The following is an 11,569-nucleotide window of genomic DNA, read 5'->3' on the forward strand; positions in this document are numbered from 1 at the left end:
GAGCTTTGGAATTTAGATTTTAGAGGATATTTATGAACAATGCTGGTTCTCGGCAAAGTTATGCATAATTAGTGGCTCAAACTGAAAAAAAATTATATTTTTATAATTAACTTTAAGAGTTTTTATATTACAAAAAGAGAGAAAGGCTGTTTATTGTCTGGAAGAGATTGCTCCACGTCATGAACTGAGATTGCATCGTTAACAAAGATAAAATCAAGATCAAATATGTTTATAAAAAATAAACAATTACCATTTTTTATGTCAGTTTATAGGGTACAATATAATACATTAGGGGTTTTCAGTTCCATTAACTTTTAATTTAAATCTTATTTTACTCTTCACCTTTTTTAAACCTCCATGTTTGAGGTGTTTTTTTATATAAACGTTTCCTATATTAATACCATCTATAAAATAGATTCCAAATTAAGGCTGGGTTTAACCTGAATCAATTTTAAATTTCTCTCTATGCAATATTGATCATTACATCCATGAATACATTTTCTTTAACACAATTTGCTGCAATTCTTAAAGGCAAATTTCAATTCTTACTGTTTTCAAAGTATCAATCAATTGGTTTACTATTAAAGTACCAGTTTTGATCGGCTTTTACCCCAAGTTATGTGAAATCAGTTTTCATTGAAACTACATTTGTAATTCAGAAAAGATCAACTATATTAGTAAACATGGACATCTACATGAACATGAACTTGAGGATTTTGGCTGAAATGCCAGGACCCAATAAAAAAACTGAAATGAGAGTCAAATTGAAATTCCTGACATTTAAAAGAGACGAAAAAAACGAAAATAAACTATTTCCCAATAGGTTTTCAATGTATACGTCAAGGGTTAACAGAAAATGACTGACTATCTGAATGAACACCTTCGAATGCAAGATGACTAAGACTTTAAAGCCCATAGGGCAAAAGCTCCACCCTGTAAATTCCACACTGAGTCACGCATTAAACTAAACGAAACTCCGGCACGCGCGCACAGAGGGGGAAACAAATGAAATTTCTAAAAGTCAACCGCGAAGGGCAATCAAAGCTCTCAGAGAATTTGGTCTGTTTTAAGAAGAAATAAACACCATAAAGTTATTAAAAACACGATCTGCAACAAAAACATTCAAAGTACCTCACGTGGGGGGAAAAGGGAGTACGTAGGTTCAACGACTCAAATCTGATTGGTCGAGAAGGCGCAACTTCCGGTAGCACAGGTTGGACATAAAGTGACAGACTTTCGACTCCTAAAATTTGAAGAAAACCGAAGAACGGCGCGTCACAAGTTACTAAAAGGTAACATGTTAAATTTAAAAGAAGTACGTTTACCGGTTTGTATGTATATCTCGAGATATATTAACGTTTGCTTGAGATAAACACCCAAACAGTGCGATGATCTTAGAACGCTCTAACTGCTAGCCGGTCAATGGAGTCCCGGTTGTAGTTTGTTATTTGGGGCATTTGAGGGAAACTCGTAAATTTATTATTTTATTATTTATACATAAATTACACTTTATTAGTGCACCCAAATGGTAAATATTATTTGTTAATCCCTCATACTTAGTCTTTTCCGTGAACGAACTCGTAAATGAAAAGAAAGTCACATTATTTCGCCTCTAAAAGCCTTATTAGTATAAACATGGAAAACAACCGTTTCATTTTAATGTAAAGCCAGAGAAACATAAGGAAGCATAGAAATCAATCGGTAGGGGGCAAATGTTTGTTTTTTGTTAGATCTATTGATTTCATAAACGTTTTTCTAATGGTGTTAATTGAAAATATCATTAGGGAGTTTATTTGACATTTCAGTTTGACTGAATGAATTATTAGCTATGTGTTTATTATATGTAAGAATTTCATTTTCTATGTGTAAAACACCTGATTGTTGCGGTTTCTGATTTACTCTTTATGCATGTGGAATAAAATAAGAATAGCACCTCATTTTTTCTAAAGGAGGTATCTGTCTGTCCAAAGACTTAAAAACCTAGGTTTCTTTTTTCCAGAGCATGTTGGACTCAACACATTTTTTCATGAAGTGTCAGCACAGAAACACAGAAACTATTGAGTTGAGATTCACAACGTCATGATTCCACAAGATTTAAAATGTAATGAAATATGGATTATTTGTCCTTCAAAGTACTTTTCTGGAAAAACCCTGCTTTGTTTGATTATAGAAACAGTTTTTACATAACATGAAATCTAAACTGAGCTATCTGGACAACCAAACAAAAAATGTGAAGACATAGGAGCAGTGGATCGCAGTTAATCATGGTCTACCCCCCCGATGGGGTTTAATGGAGGGTTTAAGATGTTCTTAGTGTTCCTGCTTTCAAACAAAACTGCAGTATTTTAAATGTTGCTTTAAAAATGTTAAATATTTAAATCTGCAGCTGCTGGAACTGTGGATGTTTAAAAATTTGCTGTAATGCAGTCATGTGATTTTAGCTATATTTATTTTTATTTATTCTGGTTTGAACTATTTTAGTGATTATATATCCTTTTTTTTAAAGACTTATACATCTCTTATTTAGCTGCAAATTAATTAGTATATATAAACTTTTTTTTTAATAGCCCAATCATATTTCTTTTGTCACAAATCTGATCAGAGTAAATTATTGGCTCTATTGATTTAGGGAAGGGCTGACTAACCAAAGAACCCTTTTGTTGTACCAATGACTATGGTAAAAAAAAAAAAAGAACTATCTATCTACATGCATTCCTGGTAGATTTCTAAAATGCAAGTGAATGATATTTTCATACACGTGAAAGAAGATGGAAAATTTTCAAAATCTGATTAGTGGATACAATTCTTGAGACAACAATCCTTTAAACATGTGGACCTGAAAATGTTTCCCCTCAAGTTTTCACCTGCAGTCTGGTTTAGTGCTTCCTGAACAAAAGCACCTTTCAACCTGTGGTGGGAAGGGGTAGGATGGCAGTCACTCCAAGTCCTTGTGTGCTTTTTAAAAAACAGTTTTTTAAATGAATGAGTCTCACATTTCTTGTGAAGTCAGTATTTGTCACCTCCTTTTCCCTGTTTTGTAGACTGTAATGATTGTCAGACATGGACGACATCAACCGTCACTATCGCTTCCTGAACTGGAGGAGAAGAATGCGAGAAATTCGTGAAGTACGAGCCGCGCGTTACCGAGAGCGGCTGAAGAGGATGTCAAGAGACGGAGACGTACTCAGGTGAAGAACACTGACGCGTCAACATTTTAGACAAACGTAACGCTAGCAGATTGATTTGCACTTTGTCTTTTTGACAGCATCCACATCCCAGTGTTCTGGCTTCACCCTAACAGGTTTTTGGGTTTTCACTGTGACCTTTCGGGTTTCCGTGCAGGTATCATGGGAATTCCGATGAAGTTGGCTGTTTTGTAGCAGCCAGGCCTTTGTCAAAACGGAACCGCTACTTTGAAGTAAGAGCTGATGAGGTCTTTCCTTCAAAAATGATTAGAGAACTTCTCTCATCCTTCATCATCACATTACATGTTATTTCTAAAGTATGAAATTATATTTAGATGCAAGTATGTTTTAGGTTTCATTTGCTCTTGCAGGTATTTAAACTGTATATAGGGCTGTAATGTTGGTTCATTGTCATTAAATGTTTAAAATCCTAAAAAAAAAAATCAGATTATAACCAACTTTAAATCCAAACGTATTCATTTGTAGATTTTATGTTTATTGTCTTCACTTATATGATGTTGATTGTATCACTTTGATCTTTTTTCTCCTTTTTCGTTAAGCAGCAGAGATTGATTGCTTTTTTTTTTTTTTCTCAGGTGACCATCATGGATACAGGAGTGAGGGGGATGATCGCCGTTGGTTTGGTGCCTCCGCTCTACAAACTGGACCATCAGCCAGGCTGGCTTCCTAATTCTGTGGCTTTTCATGCAGATGATGGAAAGTATGTGATGCCTTTACATTCTACATGTTTATCGGAAGAATGCAGTTCTTTCACTGCAGGCTTAGGCGAAGGTTGGTTTTAGTCAGGCCAATTAAAAGCATTTTTTTCTGAGTGTCAGCAGCTTTGTTTCTGGAGCTCTTTCTTTTCTGCCTCTGAAGCCCCTTTATTTTTTTATTTTAGTGTTTTGTGAGCATCATGATGCATAAGGAGTAACAGTTTAGCAGTTCTGAGAATTCCTCTTTGTGATCTTTTCTGTGTGTTACCTTTTCCGCATTTTAAAGCCACGATCTCATTGAAACTCTGTAACGCTTTCCCGCTCTGGGACATCACTCCAGTAAAAACCAACTAGTTTCAGTTTGTTGCAGTTTTCTTTTTTTTTTTTTTTAGTTTTGGTTGTGAGGTGATAGAAAACAAAGTTGGTGTCGTTTTCAGACCCAAACCTTTAGACCTTAGAGGTTTTGTCACTTTGTGTACATCTTTCTAAGATATTTTTTAGCATTTTGTGGCGTTTTTATGCTAATCCTCCTCATCACATGGGATGACTTTGAATCCTTTTCGCTTGTTTCTCTGCAGGCTGTATAACGGCAACACAGTAGGGCAGCAGTTTGGAGCAAAGTGCAGCACGGGTGACCGCATCGGTTGTGGAATATCCCTGGACTGTGATGAAGGACAGTTAACAGTGTTTTTCACAAAGAATGGTGCTGAGGTAAGAACCACATCGTCACCGATTTACCAGATTTGGGAGGTTTTAAGCCAAACCAAAGAATGAACTACCAAACAAATCCTGTCTTTCAACGTGTGTCCAGGTCGGCAGTGTCGACATCCCAGCATCCCCTGATGCTCTCTACCCTGCTGTAGGCATGCACTCATTAGGGGAAGAAGTGCTTTTGGACCTGAACGCAGAGTGGGGAACAGATCAAGATGATGGACAAATGATAGTTGATAGCCATGAAGAGGACTGGGCCCGTCTCCATGACATCAAAGCGACTGGAATGGTAAGCAGTTTTTGGACTCACTAAACGGATTTGAGCAGACTGGAAAGACGGCCTCTGGCCATTTTTATCGACTTTAATAGAGCAGAACAGGTGGGGTTGAGGTAGAAAAGAGGTGAATCTAGAAGACGGTTTCAACATGTTTTTCTAGGTTGCTCTGAATGAAGGCAGCAGTTTAAACTGAAAACCGTTTCTGCAGCCAGAACATACCCAAACTGTGATGAAGAAAATAAGTCACAGAAGGATGAAGACAACAGATCAGAATGGGGCCCTGGACGAATACTTTTCTTTGTTGGTTTAGCTTTCTTAAAAGTTTACGATTTTTATTTCAGTTGAAATTTTGTGTTTTTTGTTATTGGACGTCTTTATGTTTGTATCGCATGTACAGAAAAAGGCAAAGACAGTAGAAACACAACAGGAAGAGAGGTTTACCAGGAACAGATTTTATACCTTTTTACTAACTTCATCTTGTTTATATCTGTGGTTTTCAAATGATACGACTGTCACTCCCAGTACTAGATGGATTTTTCCAAATGTATCTGTATCTTTTACATCAAAAACCTTCTTTATGCCTTCTATGCTATCATCTTTGGGCATGTTCTCTGTTTTTTCTGTTGGGCTGCAGCTCGGTTCCTGCTGTGGATAAATTCAGCTTCTAACAAATCAAGCTGGCATTTCAAAACAAACGCACGAGTCTAAACAGTTGTTCTGTTCAAAGAAGCTGTTTCCATGAAAAAGGAAGTGTCCCTTCTCATTTATCAGCTGTGTTTCAGCTTTTACTGAGCTGGTGGTTAACAGAAGAGAAGCAGTGAGGTAACAAAACGGTAAAATAAGACGGTTGTCCACCTGAAATGATGTCGGCCATCAACATCTTCATCAAAAAAGATGGTGTTCCTGTTTCATAGGGTTAAGAAAATGTCCAGGTTGTCTTCTTTATAATAAATCTCTGCATTGTCCCCAAACAAATGAATCTTATTTGAGGTTTTCTGTCTCCGCAGCTGCTAGAGTACGTAGGAAAAGGGAAGAGCATTGTGGACGTGGGTTTGGCTCAGGCCCGCCGACCTCTCAACACCCGCTGCCACTATTACGAGCTGGAGATCGCAGATGCTGGGGAGAAGTGTTACATCGCCCTGGGGCTGGCTCGCAGGGTGAGACGCTCCTGATTAGTCAACAGGATAATGACCACGTGTCACACATACAGCTGTCATTTACTGCACACGCTCAGATGTTGCAGTCTGGGGAGGAACGCTTCCCTTTCCCGCCTCCAGCGCCTCATCATCTGTCTCGCTCACACGCACCACTGCTCTCCCCCTTTCCAGACTGAGTGATGAATGAGAGCAGGAAGGAAAGCTAACCACTGAAGAAAAACTGTCTCGTTTTTCTCTCATGTTTTCAATTGCAGGTATTCCATTGATCCAACATGGAAGCTAAAGGTTTAACCCTCACTAGTCTCTGAACTCACATCGACTGCTCACAATGTTTCATCCCTGCATCATGCCAAATTTAACGCGAATGATTCAAAATGTTTGGAGCTCTGAAGGTTTTTTGGTTTAAAACAAACATAAGAGTAATGACACAAGTTGTTTTAAACCTTGGAATAAATCTAAGGAACTTTGATTATAGTTCAGTGGAGCTTCGCCACTTTTTCTTTTTAGACTGTTTTCACATTCTTGCTTTGTTTGTAGATTTACCGTATGCTCTTCTATTTAGTCTCTACATATTTAATCTTTTGTTAGAAAACATTAAAGTGTTTGATTTCAGTTTTTGTGACTTAAGCTGTAAAAGAAATATCTCTATAATCAAAGGCCTCTGACTTCTATGGGTTAAAGCTTTGGAATAAGCTAAGATGACATCAATAGATCCATCTTTCGTCTTTTACCATCATCCCCCCCCCCTGTCTTATCGTTCTGTTTCTAGGACTTTTTCCATTAAAGAATAAATAATGACTATTTTAAACTATATGTTTAGAGTCCCCACTCTGACCATCTTTTGATCTATTTTCAAAGTATTTCCAGTAGTGTTTTAATTACGACTCTGCTGTTTTTAGCTCAAATAAAAAAAACTTGTCGTCTTTTAGGACACAGTTTCTGCAGAGCAGCAGGAGTTCTTTAGAAAATTCACCGTTGGTGGGGAGTAAGCCTTCCCTCACGTCCAACCATTCATTTGTTTACACTCTCCCGCTGGCTTACAACCCTTCAAAACCCCAAGCAAACATTACTGGGGTAACAAAATCGTCGGGCGAAAATCAAGCCGTACAGTTTAGACCCAGATGCCAGCTCAAGCGAGGGAAATGAAGGCGTACATGGATCTAGCCTTCGGCAAGTAGCAGATGCATCAGAGTGGAGCGGAGCTTGTGGCCCTCCAGCGTAATATCTTTGGAAAAATATAAGCTTTTTCCAACACCTTTTTTTTTTTCATCTGCTCCTGATTCACACTGATTTAAATGAAGAAACTGAAGAAATACTTTTGTGCTTAATTTTATTTATATACAGTACAGACCAAAAGTTTGGACACACCTTCCCATTCATTTGAATGAGAAGGTGTGTCCAAACTTTTGGTCTGAACTGTATGTCTTCTATCATGAGCAAAATGCCACAATAACCCGTTAGAAATGCCATAACATTTTTTTAAATAGAGTTAAAAAAAACTCTTAGTTTGTCTCAGTTATGTGTTGATTAGTGACGATTCATCTGATCTGCATTGATGAAAACGACTCTACCTTTGACCACAGGAAACTCTGAGGAACATGTAGAAAACTCTAATTGCTTTGGGTGTAGTTATGGTGTCATTTGGACGTCGGACAGGAAGTGGGGTGTGGGTCTGTTGTCCGCCGTTACCAAGCGTCATGTTTCAGAGTCTGGGATCTTTCTCCCAACCGGGGATATGATGGATCACTGCTGCAGACCCTCCTGACTGGAGGCTTCTCCTCACTCCTCCTTATTAGTGGGCATGTCGAGGCCTCAGGAGAAAAGCTGCCTTTTGATTTGGCTGATTGTTTTCCTGGAAGTGTTTTGTCCTGGATGTGTCTGCGGTTCGATGGAGCGTCATGAATCCATCATTCCTGAGGTTTTCATTTATGCTCAGTCATCGCCTGCATCCGTCTGCTGATGGGAAGCAGTATTTTGGCTATAAAATCCAAACAATGGCTTTTCTCATTGTTTAGTGCTGGCTTTATATTAAATTAAGAAGTTTATCGAGTGCTTTTTTTTTTTCTTTCTTGAAAGAACTCTGTGACCTAGATTTCTGCACACCAAACGTTTTTTTTTTACGATTCCCTGGCATTTGCTGCTCCTCTGCAGCCTGATGGTTGTCTGAGAAGCGGCAAAGCTTTCACCATCTGGTGCTGCTTCAGGTGCCAGTTGTAGCGAGATTCATGGTTCCTCGTGGCCACGCAGCAGATTTGCCCACAGATTCCTATGCAACCCAAGTCATGTCAGTCTCGCTTTCACATTGTAACGAGGCTTCGTCCTGGGACTGATCCAGAGCCTCAGAACGCCACTGAAATGTGCACAGAAGGTGTAACACTCAACCACACCTACAACTGGGAAACAGTGAACAGCATCACTTTTGGCTGAATATTCTCACCGGGGTCACCTGAGGTACCACGAACTAGAGAAACTGCTTTTCTTTACAGAGAATTATTGTGCTGGACAATTTTTGAGGCACAGTTGATCAGGTTTATCAACTCCAAGGTCATATGGACCCAACGAGTGACTCTGAAAGCTGCTGCTGCCCCGTGGTGGACTTGCAGCTTGGGGGCCCCAGGTGAACAGTAACACGGAGCCCCTGCAGGGGTTGCATTCGTTATTTTATAAGAAACCCTTGCCTACAGGGTAAAATGTCCACCAAAGAACTTCTTTACTTGTCCTTTTTTAGACCGCTTCAATGTCAAGAATCCAAATGTTTTGATAAGCATTTAAAAAGTGAAATCACATTTATATGTTAAAGAAATAAATTTTATATACATTTTTACTTGGAACAAAAAATATAATTTATTGAACACACTCATTTCCAGTTGGATTAAAATGAAGATCTTCTGTCTTTAAGTTCTCAAGTTTTACAAAAGAAACAAAAATACTTGAATGACGGAACAAAACAAGAGTGCTGTCAATAAAAAAAAAAAAATCTTCTCAAAATGACTTTTTTCTTTCCTTCCCTTTGCCTTTTCTCTCCTCTTGTGTCCCTTTTCTCATCATTTTCTATATGTTCTTGTTGAGTTCCTTTAAGAGTGTTGTTCTTTTTCCTCTTTTGCCGTTCTGCACTTTTGGAAGCGTGGCAACAAATTTCTTGTTTTTTTCCTTCACTTTGCCTCGTTTTACCGCCAATCTGGTCGCGTCTTACCGCTTTTTAAAACCATATTCTCTTGGAAAAGTCTCTCTCTTGGCTAATATGCAGCCAACTTTATCCACAGGTTAATTCTCGTTTTACAAGAACAACCTGAGAACCACTTTAGCAGGTCAACTCTACCAAAATAACATTTCCCTTTAAAGTTAGACCACATTTGGTCAATCTAAGTCATGATCTCATGATCATACTGCCAACCAGCTTTGGAAGACGACAACAAAAATCCAGACTCTCTTGATTGATTCATTTTCTTTTCATCCAACTTGTAGGAGTCGCAGGTCTGTTTGGAATAATGATGTCTTTTTTCAGGATTATCCAAAAAACAGACATCCAGGTTGGAGCAGAGGCTCTATAGCTTACCACGCGGGTGAGTTCTGCTTCGTCAGACTAACAATCTTTTGTCATCTTTTATTACTGAAGTACAGGCATCTAGACATGCTTTCTGTTTTGTTTTTTTTACCTTAAATGGTAACCATGCGTCCTGCAGACGATGGGAAGTTGTTTCATGGCAGCGGGGTCGGGGACGCGTTTGGACCACGCTGCTTTGAAGGGGACATTATGGGCTGTGGGATCATGTTCCCGCGGGACTTTAACCTTGATGCTGGAGGTGAGCGTCCTTGCCATTGGTTCCATTTCACGTTTCTGTTTCTAAGCGCACTCTCTGGCGTCTAATCGGATGTTCTCTTAGATGAGGGAGACGACTGGGACCTCGATCTGGTGTCGCCACCTGCTGAAGTTCAAAATGACTTGTACGCAAACAATGAAGATGAGGGCGAGGGTGAGGGAGAAGATTTAGAGGGGAGGAAGGCCACGGTAAGATCTGGTTCCATTGCAAAATAAAGTTGTAGAGTTTTAAACTTGAGATGATTTTTTTTTTCTACTCTTCTGTTGGGACAGGTGTTTTTCACAAGAAACGGGAAGGTGGTGGGAAGGAGGGAAGTGGTTTTACCTGTCAGAGGTTTCTATCCCACTATCGGAATGATGAGCACCGGGGAGAAGGTTCGAGTGGACCTGCGCCCCCTCAGTGGCTGAAGGGGGAAGTGATGGGAAGATCCAAACGGTTCATGATACCTCCACATCAGCTCGAAAACATTTCCCTGACTTTGAGGTGGAGGATGCCTCCTGAGAAACCTAAACCAAAACTCGCCAATCCTCCGTTTGTGCCTAAGGAAGGAATACTTTATTATGACCCGATTTTATATTGTAAACATTTTTATGGACAAATGACTATTTTTGACAATGTAATGACAGTGTGAGGTTTAATTCAATGCCAAAAAGGGGTTTCACAAGAAAAATGAATGTAAACGTCTGGGCGAACTCATCGACTCTGTTTTGTTTGAGCAGCGATGTGAATCCGGAAGTGACGCTCCCACCGCTGCCGCCAGCCAGGCTGCTTTCTGAGATCATCCCCACGGTGTGTTACTGACACTCAGTGGTGGCTGACCCTCAGACTTCCAAAGAAGCAGAGACACTCTGAATGGGCAGAGCTTCAATCAGGGAAATGAGCTGCTCTGACGCTGGCTTTCAGTAAGCCTGGGTTCTTCCTCTTTTTGGAGAAACTCCTCAAAGCTTTATGTGTTTGTTCTGTGGAAACGGTCTCGGCCAAATATGTGCAATAACTTGTTAGTAAAACTGCCTTCTAGTGGCTTCTTACATCACAATCACCTTTTATACTCGGTTTACCTTGAAAACGGTTGGAATAAAAAAAGGTAGTTGAGTATTTTTGTGGACCTGTAACCAACTGGTGAGATAAAACGGAAGCCTTTTCTTTTCTTTTAAATGCCATTTGGGTTTGGTTTTACCGTCAGAGCCTGGAGGCCTTTGACCTTTGAGACAAAAACCAGCAGAACTGCAAATAAACAAAATAAAAACAAACCTGCAGCTTCTTTCTCTGTTGAAACACAGACCAGCCCTGCTTTGGGTTTTCAGATGGGTTTCAAATCTCTCATAAGAAATGGTAAAAATGATTACTTTAAAATGTAATGCACTGCAAACAGCAGTCCATTTGCCTTTTTATTCTTGATATCGCTTTACATTTTTTTCCTTTATAAAGAATTTGTGTCCAAATTAAAGCTTTGTTTTTGTGTTACAACTTGTTTTCTTTTTTTTACACCAAAAATAAGTAAATTGCTTTACTTTTATTTAATGAAGGAAACAAAAATAAATGTGTTTCCTTCCTGTTAAAGATCAATTTTTCTTAATTCCAGTTCCAATTCCAATCAAGAGCTAAATGCTGCAGAAGCAACCATCCTATTATTTTGTTTCAGAAACACACACACACATATATATATATATATATATATATATGTTAAAGATCTTATTGCTGT

General features: G+C 39.0%; 1 protein-coding gene across 1 annotated transcript; it reads left to right on the forward strand.

Moving 5' to 3' along the window:
* Positions 1-1,150: 1,150 nt before the first annotated feature.
* Positions 1,151-11,334, forward strand: LOC101173459 (SPRY domain-containing protein 3). Its single transcript, XM_004069126.5, has 11 exons — positions 1,151-1,292; positions 3,042-3,188; positions 3,343-3,418; positions 3,782-3,906; positions 4,480-4,612; positions 4,713-4,901; positions 5,897-6,046; positions 9,552-9,609; positions 9,730-9,849; positions 9,931-10,055; positions 10,140-11,334. Exons 2-11 carry the CDS (start codon positions 3,061-3,063, stop codon positions 10,272-10,274), a joined length of 1,239 nt encoding a protein of 412 aa, XP_004069174.1. The 5' UTR covers positions 1,151-1,292; positions 3,042-3,060; the 3' UTR covers positions 10,275-11,334.
* The last annotated feature ends 235 nt before the right edge of the window (positions 11,335-11,569 follow it).

Source organism: Oryzias latipes, chromosome 5 (assembly GCF_053564925.1).
Source record: "Oryzias latipes strain Hd-rR chromosome 5, Olatipes_Hd-rR_3.1".
NCBI classification, from domain to species: Eukaryota; Metazoa; Chordata; class Actinopteri; order Beloniformes; family Adrianichthyidae; genus Oryzias; species Oryzias latipes.

Excerpts from the sequence above, each read along its gene's own strand:
- LOC101173459 (XM_004069126.5), top strand. The coding sequence starts at position 3,061 with ATGGACGACATCAACCGTCACTATCGCTTCCTGAACTGGAGGAGAAGA. Across the intron at positions 3,419-3,781 it reads AACGGAACCGCTACTTTGAA|GTGACCATCATGGATACAGG; the intron begins GTAAGAGCTGAT and ends TTTTTTTCTCAG. Across the intron at positions 3,907-4,479 it reads TTTCATGCAGATGATGGAAA|GCTGTATAACGGCAACACAG; the intron begins GTATGTGATGCC and ends GTTTCTCTGCAG.